At 38.9% G+C, this 23998-nt stretch overlaps 1 protein-coding gene across 1 annotated transcript in view; it reads right to left on the minus strand.

Annotated features, from left to right (window-relative positions):
• Window positions 1–22776, minus strand: part of Ir64a (Ionotropic receptor 64a) — a 68842-nt gene extending 46066 nt beyond the window's left edge. The window contains exons 1-4 of the mRNA XM_065219446.1: window positions 22442–22776; window positions 10725–11015; window positions 10117–10284; window positions 2006–2157 (exon numbers count right to left, since the gene is read on the minus strand). Of these exons, the coding sequence (XP_065075518.1) occupies window positions 2006–2157; window positions 10117–10284; window positions 10725–11015; window positions 22442–22698 (868 nt within the window). The 5' untranslated portion in view covers window positions 22699–22776. The remainder of the gene's footprint in view (window positions 1–2005; window positions 2158–10116; window positions 10285–10724; window positions 11016–22441) is intronic.
• Window positions 22777–23998: the final 1222 nt, after the last annotated feature.

Consider the following 23998-nt stretch of genomic DNA (forward strand, 5'->3'; position numbering starts at 1 on the left):
TTAGTAATCCCAGCTCATCAGCTCACTGATATCATAAGTCTATACCATTCAATCCATCATTCATAGCGGAACTTTTTAAAAAAGGACTCATTACTCCACTTACGCATTGAATAGTCACCGCGAAAACCAAGACGCAAGCGTAATACACCATGTGCCTACTGATCGACAGCACCAATGGTAAAAGCAGCTTCAAAGCGGCTGTTTGGGAGAGAGAGACATAGTATGCACATGTGCTACGCGATGTTAATTTTCTATAGGTATTATCCAATTTGTTTATGTACCCAGCTCTTATTGCTGATGTTATTCCTCCAGCATATGTGCTCTCACTTCTCCTCCCATCATTCTCTTTGGGAGCGGAAGATTCGCACAAAACAAATAACCGAAAAATGTGAAATGCAGTTCTCTTATCAGCTCAGCTCCGGATCCGAATCATCTACTCGAATAATTCACTGGGAGCTGTTGACAACTCTCGGACCCGTCCAGCTCTTCGGATCTTTTTTTCTCTCTCGATTCTTCACGATTCAGCTCCGGATCCGGATCTGAGCTGATGAGCTGTAGCTGAAGCCGATAATAGTGAGAGAAATTCTGCTGCAGAATTAACATCAGAAATAAAATCTGTATGTATACTGGATTGCATAGCATGAGAAAAGGCGTAACATCGTGTGCCACGATGTGAATCATATCATCGCGTGTGACATAGGTGTAGCTCTCTCGCACACATTTTTTGCTTTTACTCATATGTTGTTGGCACATTTTGTGCAAATTTTGGTTTACGCGGTGGTTGATCAGTTGTTGCGTTATTAGCGTTTTCCATTGAAAAGTAGTGACATTTAATAAGGTACGGATTTATTAGTTTAGACTACTTTTACGGTTTTATGCAGTTTTATGCACTAAAACTACAAATTAATTTCCGATTTTGAATTTGTGCCATAATTTCTATTATTTCAATGTGAGCTGAAGAGCTGTTCAAAAGAATCGACTCCCTTTAGTGAGCTGGATGGGTTTGATCCACTCAGCTAGATGAGCTGTTTTGCCCACCTCTAGTTTACACTGAGAACGCATGTTTCAGCAGCTCGATGGGTTTGGCGGATGTGAACCGTGCAGACGTCCTCTCTCTAGCATCAACTTCCTTATATCCGTATAACTTGCACAAGCGCTCGTCTTCACAGCTTGCAGGCATTTCATAAATGCATAAACTCTGCATTATTTCCCCATTCAGAACTTTTCCTCGCACTTCATCTTGATTTTGATATAAATGCACACGGAATGAAATATTTCTCTCACGAAACAACAATAAAAGAAACTTTCCTTTTTTGAATATATTTTTTACCAATCTTTTCTCACTACTGCTCTGCTGTTCCATTCTAGGAATGGGATTATGAAATCCAAACTCTTCCTTCGATGATGGTTCTGCTACTATACACTGTACTGTACACTGCTCAGTGATATAGGCCAAACTCAGTGAAGGTAGAATGCAGTAACCATCAGTCCTGACGCTGCTCGAAGGGAAGAAATAAAAATTTATATGTACATATCATAAGAATCATCCACGTCCCACAGACGTGAAGATCTGGAGCCCGTTTGCTTTATTTTCTGCTGAGGTCTACAATATGCTTTGAAAAATGTGGATCCACTAAAGAAAACAGCAAATTTCAACCAAAAGGAAAATAGTTTCCCACCGTTAGAGAAAAAAAAATCAAACACGTTGAAAAGAAAAACTTTTTTGCTCGATTTTCTCCGCTTTCATTCATTCTTCGAAGATTGTCCATTTTTGTTCGGAACTCGCACGATTTGAGTTTCAGAAGATTTGCTTCATCAATCATTGCAAGCAGGAAAATGACAACGGGGAAAAAGTTGCAAAAAGTTTTTCCTAACTCTAAACTCTACTTTAGCTCAATGAATGGTAGCTCAAACACACCCACACAGTAGTGCAGCAGATTCTCTTTCGGTGCAGTGCAGTTCGCTTGAACGAATTAAGTTATCTATTTACGATCATATTTCTTACCTGAATCTTCCAAGTAGAAACTGGTGAACAGTACCACAACCAGGATTGCGCCACAAATCACCATCAAATACCAGATAACGGTTTCGAACGGCAGTAGGAAGGGGTTTCTCACCGTGTCTTGCCGCCGTGGATGTCGGAAAATGAAGCATGGCCTTTTAGAATTTGCGCAAAATGAAAGAATACATTGGGAATTATTCGTCTTACATTGGAGTTTACAGTGGCTGTTGAGTTACTGTTGTTCGGGATGTACCTTCTTTTCTATATGGCTTTCTTTTTTAAATATTTTTGCAGGTTCTTACTTGCTCTCAACTTAGAATTGTTTGACGTAGTTTTTCAAATATTACATGAAACACACTACGAACAACTTAGTCGATTCCCTAAGACATAAAATAAACCATATAGGGGAAATGGCTCTAATGTTGGCCTATGGATCTAAGATTGGGCCCATCGCTAAAAGTCTGCTATTTATCAATTTTATCTAGATGAACGCGTCATTGGGACGGGACTAATGGATATTTTTGGTCGCTATTGAAAATTTTGTCGATTTCATAATTTATATATGGACCCAAATTAGAGGTATTTAGTCCGACATTACATCCATTTCCCCTACGATGAGAAATTCAACTCAATAGAAAGACGTTTTTTCGAGTAACATTTTTTTTTTATAAAATTTTTATTTACGGTCATGTCGCCATGAAAAAGAAAACTCCGAAGTAATATTATAAAATGCACTAGCTATTTTCAATGCATATTCGAGCAAGAGAAAATAACTTATGAATACCTTGTTACCGTTTGGTAATATTAAAATCATTTTTTGTAGGTGTATAGGGCCCTGAATGTACAAAAAAGCAAATAGAATATAAAGTCTTAACGAAAAATTAGGGCTTGGTCCTATCTCTTTGCTCAATTCCGGATAATGACAAAGCGGACTCGTTGGCTAAGGTGAGCGCTATGGAAGGCGATATTTTTGAGCGACAAATCGCCTTCAACGAATTTTTCTCCATTGCTAGTCAGCAAGTCCTCATCAGTTGGCAACAAAAATAGAATGATGGTGAATTGGGAAGATGGTTACATTCTATTCTCCCACAGGTGTCGAACAAACCATGGTTCAAAGGGTTGAACATGAGCCGCGACTTTATACGCGTTATATGAAGGCTTATGTCCAATCACTGCTCATTAGACTCACACTTCTATCGAATTGAGCTCTCAGACAGCAATTTATGTGCGTGTGGCAGTGGTTATCACGATATCAAGCATGTTGTTTGGTTATGTATCTTACACCGTGTTGCCAGATCTGAGTTATCCATGTCCCTCAGGGCCCGAGGAAAACAACCTGCGATATCCGTTAGAGATGTCTTGGCGAGCCGAGATCTCGACTATTTGAATGTAATTTATGTGTGTTTAAAACGGATCGATCTGAGGATTTAGTAGTTAGTGTCATCTTGTGTTCTCCCAAGTGTAAGCTGCCCATCGGTGTACCTCCATGTTTGTCTTTTTCATCAGTATGTCACTTAGTTCGAGATCAAGAGCACATTGCTCTCCAAACCTTGTCTTCACAATCCCTACCCTGCCATCAATTTGTTACAATTTGTTACCCCTAACCTCGAGATAGCCGCGAGTAATCGGCCCCCGCTTTACTAACGTTAGTTTTAAGTAATTTTGTAATCTAAACAATGAACATCGGCTCCGCAAAGCTACAGCAAATGAGCCTGGAAAAATAAACGCATCATAAAAAAATAGAAAGGCTAGATTTTTTTTTTGTATTCATTGGTTAGAAGTGGTAATAAGCCACAACTCACTGAACTATACACTAAAATAAAAAAAACACTAAAATAATACCCTAAGATAAAAAAAATACCTCTCTTATGTCTTGTTAAAATTGATGAACATCTATGGAATCATTGTAGATGACATCATTTTAAGAAACTTGGTCCAAAACGATAATTTTCTATCTCTCAACTGGCTGAAGTTATAGGGTCAAAATGGAGTACAAACTACCCCCTTAAACACAATTTGTTACCATATATTTTTTGTTTGAATTTTACAATTTTGATAATGTTGTACAAAGTTGTAATTGATTTAAAAACACAATTTTTTGCTGAATAAACAAACCGCTTTCTCTTTGTGTAAATGATTTACGTCCGTGTGTATATTTTTTAATCACTATGTTTAAGGGATGTATCTTGCAGGAACAGGTATTAGCAGCTAAACTAATAATTTTGTTGAACAATTTATACCCTACTGTTACATATACAATTGATAGATCAATTCAAGGTGATGCCTAATGATTTTTCTAATAAAGTACCGCAATGTTTTGTTAAGTTTTGCTGTTTTCATGACCATTTTCATTAGCAGTGGGGAACCGACCCTAATGTAAATACTTCAAAATATGATCATGAAAACAGCAATACTTAACAAAACATTGAAGTACTTTATAAAAAAATCATTACCTTGGATCCCCATATAAATTGTATATGTAACAGTAAAGTATAAGTTGTTGAACAAAATAACGTTGAGATTAGCTGCTAATACCTATTACCTGGCTGGTAAACGGCTGCACAATGCGTACCATTGATACTTCGCGTATCTGCAGGTATAAAATAGACCCCACTAGCGGTCCTTAGCCTCTTGTCCAGTAACTCCTATCCCAACCTCCCCGCGGTGCCGGCTGGGTACGAGTAACCATAGGAAAGATCGGGTAGCCAACCCCGGTGAGACCTTGGTCGTATGCTGACAGGGAAGGTGGGACTCCTCTCTCCGGGGAGTGCAGTCATCGAGCGTCTGTTCACTATGGAGTTGCGGTTCAAAACGACGTCTGTTGTCCATGTTAGGAGTGGCTGATCAACGTCCTGGTGCCAGCGTGGGACTCTAAACAGTGCTGTGCACGATGGTCCTCCGGCGAGACAATGGGGGTTGGTGCAGGCCCTACAAGCCAGCCGTAAAAAATAAAAGTACAGGAAGCAAGCAATATAAATACGGACCGGAACAATCGGCATAGACCCAAGCAACGGAAACAGACTATTGATTGAAAACTCGGAACATAGAACTGCAAGTCTCTCAATTTCTTGGGAAGTACCCGCATTCTTTCCGATTTATTGAGGGTCCGTAAGTTCGACATTGTAGCGCTGCAGGAGGTTTGCTGGAAGTGATCGTCGGTACATACGTATATGGATGGTTATACCATCTACCAGAGCTGCGGCAATACAAATGAGCTGGGTACAGCTTTCATCGTGATGGGCGAAATGCAGAAGCGCGTGATTGTGTGGTGGCCAATCGATAGCAGAATGTGCAAGTTGAGGATCAAAGGCCGTTTCTTCAATGTCATTATAATCAACGTACACAGCCCTCACTTAGCAAATGACAATGACGATAAAGACGCTTTTTACGCCCAGCTGGAACGGGAATACGACAGCTGCCCAAGCCATGACGTCAAAATCGTCATCGGAGATCTTAACGCTCAGGTCAGCCACGAGGAGGAATTCAGACCAGTTATAGGAAAGTTCAGCGCTCACCAGCTAACGAACGCCAACGGCCTTAGACTCATCGATTTTGTCGCCTCTAAGAACATGGCCCGCACCAGACAGAATCACAAATCGACCACGTTTTGATCGGCGGAAGGCACTTCTCGGCCATTATCGACGTCAGGACCTATCACGGCGCAAATATCGATTCGGACCACTACCTTCTAACGGTCAAGGTGCACCAAAAACTTTCTGTTGCCAACAACATTCGGTACCGACGCCCGCCACGGTACAATCTGGAGCAACTGAAGCTGCCTGAAGTCGCAACTGAGTACGTGCAATGCCTCGACGCAGCGTTGCCGGATGAGGGAGAGCTCACCGAAGCCTCTCTTGAGGACTGCTGGAACAACGTGAACGCAGCTATCTACAGCGCCGATGCTGCAGCAAGGAACCCGTCATAATGTGGAGCAATATAAACATAAGCGAAGACAGCAAACCCATCTTTTCCGGGATAAAAAGCGCCGCCTAGAAGAGCTAGAGTGCGAAGAAATGGAGCAGCTGTATTGTTCTCAAGAAACACGCTAGTTTTACAAGAAACTCAATGCATCCCGCCAAGGCTTTGTGCCGCGAGCCAAAACGTGTCGGGATAAGGAAGGGGATTTCTTAACGGACGAACGTGAGGTGATTGAAAGGTGGAAGCAGCACTACGATGAACATCTGAACGGCGCAGAGGCGGAGAACCAAGGCGGCAGGAGGAATGGCTTCGTTGGTACAGCGGATGAGGGGGACAAGCCAGCTCCCACGATAGGCGAAGTTAAGGATGCTATCCGACAGCAACAACAAAACAAAGGAACTTATTAAAATGGACCCGGATAAGTTGGCCACTGATAGTCAGGGTCTGAGATACAGAACAGCTACCGGAGGAGTGGAAAGAGGGAGTAATATGCCCAGTATATAAAAAAGGCGACAAACTAGAATGTAAGAACTATCGAGCGATCACTATTCTTAACGCGGCTTACAAAATGCTTTCCCAGATCATTTTTCGCCGTTTATCGCCACTAGCATTTGTGGGAAGTTATCAAGCCGGTTTTGTGGACGGGCGATCGACAACGGACCAAATCTTTACGTTGCGGCAAATCCTCCAAAAGTGTCATTAATATCAAGTCCTTACGCACTACGTATTCATCGATTTCAAGGCCGCTTATGATACTATTGACTGTGAAGAGCTATGGAAGATTATGGACGAGAACGGTTTTCCCGCGAAGCTGTGACCAAGTGAATTGGCGTAACATTGTGATGCAGGTGCAATCCTGAGGGATGTCGGACCAGGATAAGTTAGTATGTAAGTAAGTAAGTAACCTGTTAACGTGCAAGATACATCCCTTAAAGATAGTGTTTAAAAAATATAAACACGGACGTTAATCCATTACACAAAGAGATAGCGATTTGTTTATTCAGCAAACATAGGGGAAAAGTTGGCTTCGGCAATACCTTAACCTATTATCGTCAGGGGGTAAACAAAGTCCTAGAGCACTCAAGTTTTGCCAATATTTGCTCTGAAACACAATGTATCCACATGCCAAAATTGAGCTCTCAAGGACGTTGTTTACTCCCTGACGATAATAGGTTAAGGTATTGCCGAAGCCAACTTTTCCCCTATGTGTTTTTGTAGAACATTAAAAAAATTGGAAATTTTAAACAAAAGAGTTATGTTATAAAAAGGGTACTGTTTGTCGATTTTTGTTTAGTTTAAATTATGTTGATAATAAATTAAACTCCAACTTCAATATTAAAATTAAATGCATCAATATCTACATCTATTTATCCTATCATTATATTTTTCAATGGAAGTGATGTAGGGGAATTTACGTATTCTCGGCAACCTAAGCAGCGACCTTCTTTCTATAGCCTTTTTCTCTATGGAACGCACACATATGCAGTATTGGTTTATTTACAATCTTTTGCTGCCAGCTGCTCTAACAATTTCAGTCGAAAGAATTGTCAAAAACTGTTTTGAAACGCTTTTACAAAGCTCCAATCTTCTCTAGTGAGAGCGAGTATTGTCGGCAACCAGTTTTTCTTCGGCAACCGTTCCATTTGAACTGCATGTAAATCTGCTGTTCTATTATCGGCAACTCGAAATCAACTAAAATTTGTAGTGCGTTGTTTCATTTCAAGAAAACCCTGCTAGATTGCTTTTTCTCAGTGATAAAAAATATAGTCAAATTGAAGCTGAAAGCATAAAGAATCGTTTGCATGCATTCAGCGAAGTGTTTTCGAAAGAAAATCCAGTGAAAATAGTGTTTCAATTTGGGTTGCCGAAAATAGTCTGTCATGCCGAAGCCGTCATTTCCCCTATATAAATAAGATCTTCAGAATTGTTGTTCTCGTAGTCACAGATATCCTTTCTAATGAAGGTCTTAGAAGTTCTTCGCACTGGAAGGATCGCCGTCTGCCAGTTAACGCCAACAATTTTTGCTGAAGTAATTCAAATGCACCACGTACTCTAGGGCAAGCAAAGAATTTGTGCGGAATGGTCTCTACAGCAGCCGCACAATGAGTGCAATTTTCTCCGTCTATACGTCTCATAATATCCAAAAGCCGTCCCCTTCTGGGACGGAGCAGAATCTCCCGGGGTAAACAGAAGAGAGTTTCAACCTATAGACGAGTACACGAATGGATTTGAGTTCACTCACTCGAGAAAAAGTGACACCAGCTGAGGGCAATGTTTACTAATCATGAATGTAAACAAATGTTCATTATTAATTATGCATTCACATAACAATAGCTCAAGGAAATCAGCTAGTAGAAAAGTGTGAAAGAATTGGGGATTTAGGAGTTATCTTAGATTCAAAATTAACATTCATTGATCAGTATAACACAGCCATCAAAAGAGGAAATTACATGCTTAGATTTATAAAACATTTTAGTCACAGTCTTCAGGACTCTTAAACAATAAAAACACTGGAATATTGTAGCGTAGTGTGGTCACCTTTTTGAGTCCCGTATGAATAACGAATAGAATCAGTACAAAAGCTGATATATGACAATTTGAATTTGGGATCAAATTGACCCCAAGGTACAGACAACGTAAGTTTTTTTAGAACAGACGAACACTACAACTACTACAATACTACGAACGCTAACAATCCAATTTCTATAGGGTAAACGCTCCTATAGTTCCTGTACGTAAAAAGCGTTAGTTTTCTATAGTCGTGTATTGCAAAACTATAGCAACGCTAACCTAACGCTTATAACGCACCGCAACTATAGAAGCGTTTCCCCTACATGTAGCGATCATACCAAGCCTTTGAGGATTTTCCTTATTAAAGAGATGTATAGATTTTGCTCCTTCACTTTACTCAAATCTTTGGTTTTTATTAGTTAGGTACGTTCCGATTCTACACGTTGTAGTTTCATATTTATACCTGTGATATTGACATTTTAGTACTTATTTTAGTACTTAAGGGAGCTAGATTATGATAAGTCTTTAGTGGGAATGACACTGATGAAGACTAAAGACTTTGTAGTTAAAATACGTATCCAAAATTATTTAAGTGGAGTTTAAAGAAAGTTAACCTTTTCTGCTGTTTTATAAATATGACGATTTTTTTCAACATTGTAGACCATGTTGTCATATGACATCAGTTAGTAACAAGTAAACAAAGGATTACAAAATACAGTGACTTCATCTCGTTGACCTGATCCAGCATGCGAATATGGCATAAAACAAGATCTTCCGCTACGTAATCCTGCCTCCTGTAAGAGAAGAGCCGCACCGAAAAACAAATCTTTATTTCTACCGTCACTGAAAATTTTCCCTCGTTTTATTTGAGGTTGAATACAACATTGCTGATTTATATTAGATAAAATATAGTTTTAACACAGACAAACAGACATAACACATTGAATATTTCTCACTGTAAAACATCGTCGCTAAAACATTGCTGCCATCTGTTGAGTACACTGTGGCGGGCACTACGCTGAACAGATGGCGGTAGTGTGTAAACGTCAAACGAAAGGGAATTGACTATGCGCGCCACAGGTGGCGGTGCTACCAACTACGATACTTTTAAATTTACCGTTAAATGGTTGTTCAATGAACAAGTTGCGAGTGTTATGTCTGTTTGTCTGTGGTTTTAATTTAACCCACATCAAGTACTATATGCATTGCAGAAATTTACATGAACTTTTCAAACAATATATTGCGCAGTTTGCACCAAAGTAGACTATAAATGTTAAAAATAATCCTTGAGAAACTTTTTCGCCCAGGCCAGTAAAAAAACTATTTTGAATTTAAGGGCTACAGCATTAAACAATTTTTTTTTTATGGCCTGAACGAAAAAAAATCTGGGGAATTACGTTCAGCACAGGAGTCTACTTTGGTACTTTATCCGATTCAGGTTAAATTTGCACAGAGCGTTGAGATCAAAACAGATCCTCCAATGTTCAAGAAAAGCCGTTTGAAGTTTATAGGGAAATAAGTATAGGAAAACAAACAAAATTCTTTTATCTTGCAATATTTTCACCATGAAACTCTGATCAATCCTTCTTATGGCTAATATCTTCAATTTAATTTCAGCGACAGTTGTAGAAATTGTTCCATCCCTTTCAACAACAGCAAATCATAGCCTATGTATAAACACTTACCTTTCCATGAACGAACGAGTCGTATAGCTCACCACTCGGTGCCGTTCCTGGCGGAAGAACATCGGTGACCCTCCGAGATCGACTTCCCGCCTGGCCAGTGCACCAATCATCCCGTCGAACGTTCCATTTCGCAGATAGCCCCAGCTCTTGGTCCGTCTCATAATGAAGCTATACAATAGAGAAAATGGGAAAATGAAAACGGTTCATATATGGGATATTTTATTAGTATCAATTTTGCTGGCTTTACTGTGTCCACCGGGCACCGTCAACCGATAATAGATTGAGTGAAAAGGGGAAAAATTGGAGCACAAGTTTTTCCTCGACTCTGTAGCTGGTATGGAGCTACAGCACCAGAAGCGAAAAACTGGACAAAAACTGGCACAGCTGCCGGCAAATGTCATGATGATCCCACATTCAAGTCATCATTATCGTCATAATCATCATCAATCATGTGTGAAAGATGAATGGGTTGCCGTTGTGAAACACACTAAGGGACGCCGTAAATAAGGCTATGTAAGGAGGAAAAGTTAATGCTTTTCCATATTGCTTAATTTGTACTGAAACTCCCAGCTGAATACGACCATCAAAAGAGGAAAAAAGTAGCTCACCTGAAATTGAAATAGCTCTTCAGATAGCTCATAAGCCCAAAATTGTACCGGTGCACCGAGTCCAGGTGAGTATCCGTCGGCGTCGACAGGTACACTTCAAACGGCTTACGGGGCTTCTGCGTCACAACGGTCATTATCTTCAGTCTGAGGCCATTCATGTCCCTGCGGCGTACGACAGTGCTCTCGTGGAAGCGCACGTGCAGCTTCCCACCACTTCCGTCACGGCGATCCACAGTATAATTTCCCATGGCGGTTACGTTTAACCGGCCTCCACTGATGTAACCTGGGTTCCTGGAATTATAGCGACGATAAAGCGGCCGGAAAAATGATTAGCCATTATCTCTGGTGTGCGGGCGTTTGAGGGTGTGCTAGCGGAGCATGTAGTGGCCTAGAAAATTTAGTCAATGCAGTTATGACAAAGCGGAGTAATATAAGTATAATGGGTTTTTGTTATTACTTCTATTGTATATACTTAAGAGCTACGAGATTTGACATGGGCTTATTTCAATGCCGAACGTATGCGGTATAATTTCAGAAATTTCAGAAATCATATCCTCTGACAGCCTAGGAATCCTAATGGATTTCGAAATGAATTGATTCAGTAGATTTATGTTTAGGGGCCTTGATAACCTAGTCAATTAAGGCACAGTATTTCCATGCCGAAGGCGGTGCACACTGTGTTTAAAGACGATTTTTGTAAAAAGCTTAAATGCCAGTCAATGTGATCTCTAAAAGTTAATTTCTTACTAGATAAAGATAGAGAAGAGAAAATATCTAAACTTTTCTGCAGTCTGCTGCAAATAACATGAAGACTTCTTCCTTTAGCGGAAATGCCTGTTCCATCAGCGAACAAAGATTTGTGGCAACTCTGAGGCAAATCAGGGAGGTCCGAAGTGAAAATGTTAGAAACAATATAGGCCTAAGATGCTACGATGAAGAATTCCGGCTTAAACAGGCAGTCGTTTAGATTTGGAATTTTGATGATTTACCTGCAAAGTTCTGTCAGTTACATCATTTCATAATATAGAGTGGAATTTTTTTTTTAATTTGGCACTCAAACGTTCAATACAAACACTGTCGAAAGCATTTTCTATGTCTAGAAGATCACATCCATTTGAGCAGCCTCCAGATTTGTTTGAGCGAATTAAATTGGTAACTCTTAAGGGTTGATGAGTAGTTGAGTGCCCATCCAATGAATGAAATCCAAACTGTTAATCTGCAAAAATTGTGCTCATATTGTTGTGAAGCATCATTTTATTCAAATTTATCTTTTCAAAAAATGACTGATTGAAGAAAGCAAATTTATTGGACGGTAACTAGAAGCATTAATTTGATTTTTATCCGACTTCCAAATTTGAACAACTTTTGCATTTTTCCATTTATCAGGAAAGCATGCCAAATGGAAACATCTGTTAAATAGTTTTACCAAGAAATACAAAGTACTCTCTAGGAGTTTTTTGATAAGGATATATGTAGAAAATTCCTCATCACCTGGAGCTTTCATATTATGAAACTTTTTAGTTATAGATCTTACTTCGTCCAAATCAGTCCCCCGGGAATCATCCAAAATATTTTCCCGGGAGAAAATATTCAGATAATCCCGAGCAACTTGATTCTCAATAAGACTAAATAGTAAGACCCAAACTGAAATGATGGAAACTCTCGAATTGCTTAGCATGTTTCTGAGCTTTTTCCGAATTTGTGATCAAAATTTTACCACCCTCGTAAAGCGCTGGAATAAGCTTTTGATTATCCTTTTTCAAAAATTTTGTGAGGTTTGGAATTTGTGATTAATTTTGAATCATTATTTTCAAAAGTTTTGATCCTCAGGACAAAGAATCGATTTTGACGTAGGACTGCGTCTGTGATTTCTATATGGGGGTACACTTTGTGAAAACCGAAAATAGAACATGAAACAAAATTGTGAAAGATTTGGAACGTTAATAACTCAGCTACCCCTGGTCCAATTTCAATAATGTTATCACCAATCGATCAGAAATATGGCTAATGCTTCCAAATGTTGATTTTCAACAAGAAACTATTGAAGAAGTGGTAAATGTCCAGCATTGTCCAAAAGCGTTAAATTAACTAACAAATCCACCAATTGCGTACATGCATATGCTGCTTCTCCAACACAGTCATCAGAGAATCATTCCTAGACGAAACATGTCGATATATCATTACGACGAGGTTCGGTAGTTCAGTGGTTACCGTTTCTGCTTACTGAGCAGGTCTGTCCCCTTTCTTGCAATTTTTCCCTTTGCCTTATTCTATCCCCACTATATTTAAATAAAAACAAATTCTGCTTTAACCGATCGCATCACTTACCACAGTGAATCCTGATCTAAAAATAAACTACCTCACTAACACAACTATCCTTCCCGAGACAGCCGTGGAGATGTAGAGGTATTCTCGGTCTCTAGTAACAACCAGACGTCGAACTAATCATCCTTCCTTCCCCAAAAGACCGTGAGGACGTGGCCGATGGTGTGAATTGATCTATAGGACGGATTTCACGCCAACTCATCCAGTGGTTGGCAGCACCCAAATCGTCCAATAAGAGTTCAGAACAAAACGTTCTAATGAGGAACAGCCATCTCAGCATGGTTTGCACTTTCCTGTGATGGATTGTATTATAATATATGCATACACTCTATCCAACTTCTATAAAACCACCCTCAAATTGTTCCAAATCAACAGGTAAACTAAGTAAAAATCACTTAGTATGTTTTATTCATGAAAAGATTTCAATTCATGTATTTGTGATTAATTTAATTAGAAAAATAATCATTCATTTATTTTTATGTATTAGGTGTGTCCATTAGTAAGCAATATGCATATATGTTTATACCTCATCTCTCAAGTGAATACATATAATAGCGCAGGTAACTTAACGATTATTTAAGACATGCCTAAAATAATCGTTAAGTTACCTGCTATATAGCAGTTATATAACAACGCAGGTAGTCACATGAGAGATATAAGGTATAAACTTAAAGCACCGCAGTCTGTTTCTACCGACATAATCTAATATTTAAGTTTGGTGATATCACAACAATGCTCATAGTTGCTGTAGTGCATACTATGCACTGCATAGTTGTTGAAAGTGTAGTGCTGCATAGTTGTTGAAACGAAAAAGTGTTTATATATACAACAATGGAAAAATCTGCTGAATTGATTATTAAAAGGGTGCAATGTAGTGCCAACATAAACAATCCCAATTGCAGCCGCAATAATTTACGTAATTTATCATCAAGTCTCATAGAGAAAATACATTCATGGGGCTTTGATCATCAATTGGATGTAACAATGCGTATTTGTGAATCGTGTCGTGGAATTTTAGTGCACAATAGGACACCTCTCCCGAAAAAGAGGCGATCGGATGGAAAAGAATCAAGCCATGCTCGGAAGTTTGAAGAGCCGCAACCATCAACAAGTCATCAGCAATCAGAACATCAGGAATTTGATGATACACTAGGTAAATAATAATAACTTTAACTGTTTCAACTGTGTGGTTTAAGGATTGTACATCGAAGATACAACTTCATTTTCAACATTTTTTTAGAGCACGAGCTGGATGAACCGCTTATCGTACAAATTTGATCGATTGGTAGGCCAACCTCGGTGAACAATCTATCAAATTTTCACGACTGTACGATATGCGGTTTATGCAGCTCGTGCTCCACAAACATGGGGAAAATTCAGATGCGGCTTCGATGTACCGTAAACGGGGATGTCTTTGATAATGGAGGTAACTTTGATAATGCAGCTAATCCAAAAAGTTATGACTTAATGCTCTTCGTATTCATTATTTTGGAAGGGAACATCGGTTTCCTATCCAAAATATTGCGTACGATGTGCCTTAAGTCATAAATTTTTGGCTTAGCTGCATTACCAAAGTTACCCCTATTATCAAAACCACCCCCGTTCATGGTACTATCACCTTAACAGCGTTATATATTAATGTGTGGTAATATTTTTTTTTCTTTTCTTTAATTTTACAGATACAGATCCATCGCTAGAATCAATCCCATCAGCGGATCAGATCCAAGGTCCATATAATGTGGAACAATTCAATTGTATAGCTTCAACCTTACAGTTATCACCAATTTCATCGAGAAGTATGAGAAGTATGAATTATCGTGTTCAAAAATCTGCAGAGATCACAAAGGCAGTGCGTAAAAATATATTTGGGATGGATTCAGACGATGTCAACAAATCAAATGATTTTGACGAAATGATCATGCAGTTAAAGGAGAAATTTAATTTGCCTTCTACGAGTACAAATGACAAATTAAAAGTGTTATCAGTGCTCCCTAAATCATGGTCAGTGAATCAAATAGTTAATGAGTTTAATGCACCCCATCATACAGTGAAACAGATGAAAAGGCTAGTCAGAGAACAAGGTATTCTTTGTAGTAAGAAAGCAAGAAGTGGTCATGGATTTAATGATACTGAAAAACAAATTGTTTTAAATTTCTTTGACAGTGATGATATTAGTAGGCCTATGCCAGGAAGTAATGATTATGTTTCTGAATATCGAAATGGATATAAAGAGCATGTTCAGAAACGTTTATTGATGATGTCTCTTAAAGAGGCTTTTATGATTTTTGAAGAGAAATACAAAAGTGTTAAAATCGGATTTACTTCGTTCACTCAGCTCCGACCAAAGCATTGCATACTGTTGGATAGTACAGGTACACATAATGTATGTGTCTGTACTATACATGAAAATGTTAAATTGATTATTAATAGTGTAAAATTTGATTCATATAAAGAAATTGCAGACAAAATACTTTGCAGTAGTCCTATTAGAACCATAGATTGTTTTTATCGTACATGTGAAGAATGCATTTCCACAGATAGTATCGTGAGGGAACTTACATCAGTATTAGAAGCAGATGATATGGAAGAAGTTTTATTTCAACAGTGGTTGACTACCGACCGTTGTAATTTGGAAACTATTATTAAACCTGCAGATGAGTTTGTTCAATATTTGACGGAAAAAAGTTGAAAAGCTCATAACCCATGATTTTATTCATAAAGAGCAATCATCTTACCTAAGTAATAAAAAAAATTCTCTTCAAAACGGTGAAATTTTAGTGATTTGCGACTTTTCTGAAAATTATTCATTTATTATTCAAAACTCAGCACAGGGGTATCATTGGAACAATAATCAAGCTACGATACATCCTTTCGAAATTTACTACATAAAAGAAAACAAGTTGGAAAATTTAAGCTTTATTATTATTTCAGAAGTATTGACCCATGATACAATAGCAGTTCAATTATTTATATCAAAATTGTTAGATTTCATAAAACAATCTATTAGTTTCACAAAAATTACTTTCATGTCAGATGGAGCAGCGGCTCATTACAAAAATAAAAAGAATTTTGCCAGTTTGTGCAACTTCAAGTCCAAGTATGGATTGGAAGCAGAATGGCACTTCTTCGCAACGTCTCATGGGAAAGGCCCATGTGACGCAATTGGAGGAACTCTCAAACGAATGGCAAAGAGAGCAAGTCTTGCTCGAGATTATGGAAACACAATCACAACTCCACAAGAACTGTATGACTGGGCAGTTAAACAAACAGATACAAGCATAACAAAATTGAACTTCTGCTTCATATCAAATGATCAATACACAAAGAAGTCCGATGAACTCAAGGAGCTGTTCAGTCATGTAAAAACTATACCTGGTACACAAAAATTTCATTGTTTTGTACCTATTTCTCAAAACATAATTTCTACTAAGCGATTTTCACATTCAAAGGAAACTCCGAAAAATTTCACTCTGTTTCCGATAGACTAATAATCAATGAAAAACTCAAATTATGTATGGAGAATTATAGGAAAATAAATTATGCACTAAACAAAAACACTAGAGTTTTCATTTATTAAAACACCATTCGAAATGCAGGAAAATCCTCTGTATTAGGCCCTTTCAAATGTTAGGCTAGATTTTTGTTTTAAGCACGCCCAGATTATCAAAAGGTCAAAATCTTTATGCTCATTAAGTTTCAACGGATTTTAATAAGGTTGTGCGCGTATTACTATTCGACTTTGAGTGAAACACGCTAAAAAAAATTAACATGAAAAAGTTGTTGTTCGAACAACTTTTTTTCCTTAAAAGCGCCCACTTTGCGATGTAAGAAGAAAAGTTAGGTAATTATATTGCCTTTCATGAGAAAAAATATCAAGCAAATCTGAGGGGTACCATTTTTGGGAAAATGACTTTTTAAATATATTTTTTTAGAGTGTAGAAACCAATTTTTTAATTTATTAAATTTTTTAATAAAATTTCAGATTATTTGCTAAAAGTTCGCCATACATCACTATTTTGTAGGGCTTGTCATTTTTAAGCTATATCGATTTGAAAAAAAAATCGACAAAAAACTTTGACCCTTATCAAATGTTAGGCGAGATAAATTTTGAAAAAAATAAGTACTCAAAGTTGCTTAAAATTGCTAAGTCGTGAAATCTATAGATTGAATTAATGTGCTTGTACATTGAAGATGGAAAGCTTATCCCATGCACCCATCTATTTAGTTCTCTTTGCAAGTGGATTGGTTCTGATCATTCACGGAGGAGCAACTACGAAGAGCACGGTCGGATAACGTTAACTCGACGGCAAACACATTCATTGATACGTTTGTTGTTGTGGATGATAGAAGAGCACAGCAGAAATAGTGCGAAATAGGAAGCCATGTCATCCCAAAAGAGGAAATCGATAAAGAGAATTGGCTTTCACCCTTCTGCTTCTATTCTACAGTCATCGCCATAGCATCGCACCGCTTTTGGTTCTAGGGAACTAGCTGGTTGCAATTTTTAGATCAGGATTCACTGTGATGCGATCAGTTGTAAGCAGCAGAAATTTCCTTCCCAACTCTCTTGTGGAATCTTTTAGTGGCTCTGAAAAGGGCCATTTGTTAGATTTAGACGGAGAAATTAAGAGCGTTCACCACAAATACGACGAGCCAGCTGAATGTCCTTTGGCGTAATTGTAACACGCTTGGCGTGGATGGCGAATAGACCGACCAGATAGGCCTCGCTGGATTCCTGTAGGGCCATTAATGGCCGAGCTCTGGAAGCACAGATCGGTCTTGAAGTCCTGGGCGATTTCACGGACCAGACGCTGTAAAGGCAACTTGCAGTCAGCAGCTCGGTCGATTTTTGGTAACGACTGATCTCACGCAGAGCGACTGTTCCTGGCCGGTAGCGATGAGACTTCTTCACTCCTCCGTTGGCTGGAGCGCTCTTGCGAGCGGCCTTGGTGGCCATCTGTTTTAGAGGAGCCTTTCCTCCGGTGGACTTGCGAGCGGTCTGCTTGGTGCGGCCATTATACCATGTGGATATTGGAATTTCTTGTCACATTCGTTTCAACCTTACCCGAAGAAACATCAACAAGATAAAAAATGACTGGACGTGGCAAGTGAGGCAATGGAGGAGCCAGTTGTGTTACATTATAACTTACAGGGTATTACCAAGTCCGCCGTCCGTCGTCTGGCTCATCGTGGTGATGTCAAACGTATCTCCGATCTGATCTAAAACCCGAGTGTGCTCAAGGTTAGGTGTTGCTGGAAAACGTCATTCGTGGTAAAGCCCTACAGTAAAAGTATGGACGACTGTCACCACAAAACTGAAAAAAAGCTGTTCCAATCGAGCAAAGCGGTGCATTTTGACGGTTCGATTGGAACAACTTTTGACAGACGTCCATACTTTTACTGTAGGGCTTTAATTCGTGGCGCTGTTACCTGAAGCGTCAGGGACGCACCTGAGGTTAAGCTTCGTTCATTTTCCCTATCCGAAACGGCCCTGTTCAGGGCCACCAACTTATTTCAAAAGAGATTGTTTAGGAATTCTACTAATCTTGGCTTGAATGAAATTCCTGGAACCAGCATAACGGTAGCAACCAAGCTTCTAATCCTGAAGGAACTGGGCTCTCTGAGTGCCCATTTCTCGTAGCGATGAAGGCTAGCGCTGTCTTTCCAACCATCGGGTCAACCCGTGTCCAGCGTAGCCGTAAAAACAAGTATTTATGGTGATCTTATATGGTTGACACAGAACTCCCTTATTGCATTGAGAAGATAGAAATTCAAATAGCCAGAATTTTTTTGTGACCCTGAAAAGGGTCGTTTGATTTGTCAGATAAGTTCTAATGAACACAGCATGGCTTTGTTGTTGGCTCACACTCCGGTACGGTGCAGATTGGCAACGACAATAAACGCCCTGTAGAAGTAGTTAGTAGTTTTGATATTGCTCCCAATCAGCTCTATGGTCATTAAAAGTAGAGCTGTTAGGATAAGAAATTAATTATACGATAGATGAGGAGTTGAAAGTATAGAGTTAATAGTTCTGTTACAGCACGGCAGTGTGGAAATGGTGTATAGAGAGTAGAAAGCGAGCAATGGTCAATTTTGAGGAAGGCATGAATCGGGTTGATCATCTCCTTTACCAAACGGGAGACACAGCTCACCATCCCTCTGCAACAGGGTAGTTTAGTGAAGAAGGTGATCAACCCGATTCGTGCCTTCCTCAAAATTGACCTTTGATCGCTTTCTACTCTCTATATACAATTTTCACACTGCCGTGCGCTAGCGGAACTAACAACTCTATACTTTTATCTCCTCATCTATCGTATAAAATGACCACTTTAAGTCTGATATTTGACACTACCCAAGTAACCAAAAGTTCCACATTCAACGATTAAAATCACTTCCAAGTTCCATAAAGTTCAAATAAAGTTTCGACAGAACTTTCAATTTCCATAAAGTTCAAATAAAGTTCCGACAGAACTTTCAAGCCACATGAAGCAACCCGCACATAAAAAAAATAACATTCATAAAACCCTGGTCAAGACAGCTTTGCCTTTATTACATCCCCCAAAACCTCATCAAGACTAGAATCTATCTAGTTGGCCCACCCTGGAGAAGGTTTTGAAGGGCATATTTTCGAGTTACTTTAAGATTGATTTGCTGCAAAAAGGTTATACAACGAAAGCATTGAGCACTATTTAAAATCTTTATTAAAACTACAATAAAAGCCATTTGGCACCAATACTCGTGCCATTTGCCTTTGACGGTTCATAAACGCACTAAAAATAAAGCATTAATCAAGATTAAAAGGGATACATATCATCCACTCTAGCGAAATTCATTTTTCAAAAATAAATCTGTCATAAATTTCTTTTTTTATTTTTTCCATTGGTTTGTTTTTCCGTCGATCTTGTTTTCCGTGCTGAGCACCAATGCTACCGACGTGCCAGGAAGGCAGCTCCCACACCTGGACCCTACCTATCGACCCATCAACTCATGAACCGGTGACCAACGGCATTACTTCCCATCCGAAGGAAAGCGTGATCAGAGATGTTATGCCTCAGAACATCCCGGCGGCGCCGACTGGGATTGAACCCAGGCCTGCTGGGGTGAGAGGTAATCACGCTTACCCCTACACCACCGGCGCCGTTCTGTCATAAATTTCATCATCATTAAATTGAAATAATTACCAAAATTATCGAAACTCATATGGTGGTCTATTTTTAGGTGACAAATTAAATCTTATGTGAAATGAGCTTCGGAAGATCGAAAAATATAAGTCCGCCTTCGAAAAATGTTGATTTTACTAATTGTTTTTAATTTAGGAAACAGAATATAGCTATTTTTTATATTAATCATTGCGCCCAGTTGAGATAATTTGATGATTTTCGTAATCTTTATTGCTGATCATTGATGAATTGGTGAGAATAAAGTTATTTTTAAGGAAAACCATATTGAAAAACGAAGATAGTAAAAAAACAAATGGAAAAATAACAACATGGCGATTGCATAAACATTAATTTTCCATAATCCATTCGTGAAGAAGCTGGTTTTCTTTTATGAAATCCATAACAAATGCAAAATATTTTAATGCTGCTTTTATGACGTTAATTTGCAGACTGAATTGTTTTTATCTGAAGTCATTTTGCTTGATCCTATTCCGTTTAGTTTTATGACGGCATTAATGGTGGCAAAGTTGTCTGGAAAAACTTAAACGTCAAAATTTGTTTATGTTTCGATAGTTTTGTTGTGCGATCATTGGTTCTACTCCAGTATTGGATCCACAAGTTGCGTCCTCGATAAGGGCAAATATCATCCATCGGAAGCAGTTAATCAGGAAGTGTATCGACGTAATTTGGAACAGGTGAAACATCAATCGTTCCCGAAAAGTTTCCCTCCTCCGGCTATTACGAGGAATTTTATGTGTGCTTGCTTGGGTTTTTTCGTAGGGTCAACTCTTTCGTAGAATGAAACTGCTGGAATGGTTCGGAAGGCGACCAATTTCCAGCTGACTGACAGCTTCTGAATTTTCCATCAGCAGTTTTCTGCAGCCCCAGTTTTACACTGCGGCAACGCTATTTCTGGAGAAGGCTGGTCTGTTTTTATTCAGAACGCAACGCAAATGCCATTGACAATATTTTGTGTATTCCCATCAATATTAAGTGTCACTGGAAGCCGGTAACCAGTGCTTCGTGAACCGCATTCACTTCACTGTCATATGTTGCACTATTGAATGTTGTATTTGAATGAAAAAGATTGCGATTGCCGTCATAAAACCACAATAAATCAGTGTGAAAGCCAAAAGGCTGTTAAATTGTTACTTGGGTACTGATTATACTGATCGTCTGAAGTATAAAAACAGTGTTGTTTTGGGAAAAAAAAACAATTATTTTTTTTAATTTACCAGGATGCTGCAAAGGCAGTGGTAAACGCTATTGGGAACGCGACTGGTCGTCACAAATTAGAATGTGTGTACATGGCTATTGCTAATCTTGATCCACACCTGCGTAATCTAACGGAGAACATACCACTGGTTTTGTTGTGCAAAACGAAATATTTCGCTTATTTTGGAGCAGACAAAGTTCTCAGAAGACTTACTGAAGATTTGAAAACACTTGAAGAGTAGGGAATAATAGTGCAAGGTGGGGGTTATGAAGAAAGGGTATACGGCTCTGTGTTCATAACTATGAACGACAACCTAGGGGCACATCAGCTAGCACGGCTAACTGAGAACTTTTCGAGAAGTTCTTTTTTTTTTTGTCAATATTGTTATATTAAGCACCAAGCATTCCGAGACAACTGCTTCTCAATTGCTAATCCAAGAACCCCACAATCAAATAAACAAGACATTGCCATGATAAGAAGTGACCCATCGGAGATACCATATCGTGAGGTTAAAGCAACCTGTATCTACAACGAACTCAACTATTTTCAAATGTTTCACTATGGTGCAGCTCATGAGTTATTCGAAGGATGGGCTAATGGTGACTTGTTTTTGATATGCCGTTAGCTGGTAAAGGAAAAAATCATATCCGTTAATTTTTTACAAGCGAGAACGCAATGTATTTTGGTAACCAAATTTTTTTCGAAAAATAAGCTAACATAAAAATTAAAAACTCCTTCCGGTGACCATATTACGAAATATGTTCATGTCGCGAAACATTGCAAATTCTGCATAATCTTCGTGCAAATCTGTAGTAAAATCTAATATGTCCCGGTTGGGTTTGGTAAAATGGTGGTAATTTTGCGCGAAGTCACACTACCGATCGGCGAAAAATTTCAAAGGGGTGGCAAGACAGCTTCTAATTGTGTTAAGGTTTAACCAACCTTAATATTAAAGCTACGCTACATATTCTGTAAAGCTTGACTATCTAAAGGAAGCATATTATATTTTCGATTACCATACATCGAACAGCGCAAAGGTCTGATAGGATGCACTCGCCATCGCTGTCGTTGCCTTTACCAACGTAATTTCCGCGTTGATACTGATGTTCATTGTTTCGAAGCGGCCAAATGTTTCATCAACATCACCATCAGCCGGGCCAGTATCGTAATAATCACCAGGATCGTCCTCTCGGCCTACATTCAAGCAGGGTTTTGCCAATGGGCAGCTGTTGACCGAACGACGACGGCTTCGTTCGGAGTGTAATCGGTACATTCTGGTCCACCGTTCCTGGTTCGATGCGGCCACTGCTATCGTTCCGGTGGTGATGCCTGTGGTGTTGTCGGTGTTTGGTTTTTTATCAATTATTAACCAGTGGAACGAAGCGTTAAAAAGCTCATACCGGGAGGCCTGAAAGCAATAATGGACAGATTAAGAGAGTAACTGGTGTCGTAAATTTGAAAGGCGTGGGAAAGTTTGACAATATGGGTTGAAAGGTTTTTAAATGAAGCTGTAGTACCTAGAAAATGTATAAATGAAATATCCCTACTTCACATTGTATCTGCCTTACTGAGAACTTCCAGGAAAGGCGTACTCTACTCGTAAATCAAATTACTTCTTCTTCTTCTTCGCATTTCAAGCTTATTGCATATCGCATATTAGCTTATTGCGTGCTCTCAACTTAGTGTTCTAGATGCACTTCCACAGTTATTAATTGAGAGCTTTCGATGCCTGTACCATTTTTGCATTGGTATAATTGTGTGGCAAGTCCAATCATACTTCTATACCCAGGGAAGTCGAGAAATTTTCCAACCCGACAAATTCCTAGACCGGACCGGGAATTGAACCCAGCCACCTCCAGCATGGTCTTGCTTTGTAGCTGCGCCTTTACCGACTGAGCTAAGGGAGGCCCCAAATTACAGGGAAATCAAATTACATGAACATCAAATGAAAGGGTCGATTTTCAACATCCTTAGCATTTTTTTCACAACAAATGTAATGGCAGTTCTTACAATGGACTGTAGCGTACAAGTATGAATATTTTTGTTAAAAACCTTCACGAGAAGAATTTCTAGGCACAGTGCATTTGGGGAATCAAAGATTAAGTAACTTAAAATTTCCAAAACTTGAAACTTTAAAAAAAAACCTTCTGACGACCACATTACAGTATCTGTTCATGCGGGGAAACACTGCAAATTCTATATGCTGTTTATGCAAAATTTTATTAGAATCTTACATTTCCCGGTTGGATGTGAAGGCAAGGAAAGAAAAACGATGTTACAGTGGTTTAAAAACGAAACGAGAAGTGTGTTGGTAAATATAATTTGGTCCAGGAACATACAACAGTTACTCGACGAAAGAACTAAACTAGTCATGTTTTGCAGTACATTGCAGCGTATGGACTTTTGACATATTGACATATTGTATGACAGGAGCAACTACAGATTCGTACATAACACGTCCCAGTGGCCAGGATGACTAGGGCAACAAACTTACAAGCCGCTATCTCTTCGCCAACAGTTTCAGTCAACCATTAACATTCAACCTACCTGCTGTAATACGACATCCGAGTTCT

The sequence above is a fragment of the Ochlerotatus camptorhynchus genome, unplaced genomic scaffold (genome assembly GCF_037179485.1).
Source record: "Ochlerotatus camptorhynchus isolate MF236.1 unplaced genomic scaffold, CSIRO-AGI_Acam_v1.1 ptg000105l, whole genome shotgun sequence".
Taxonomy (NCBI): domain Eukaryota; kingdom Metazoa; phylum Arthropoda; class Insecta; order Diptera; family Culicidae; genus Ochlerotatus; species Ochlerotatus camptorhynchus.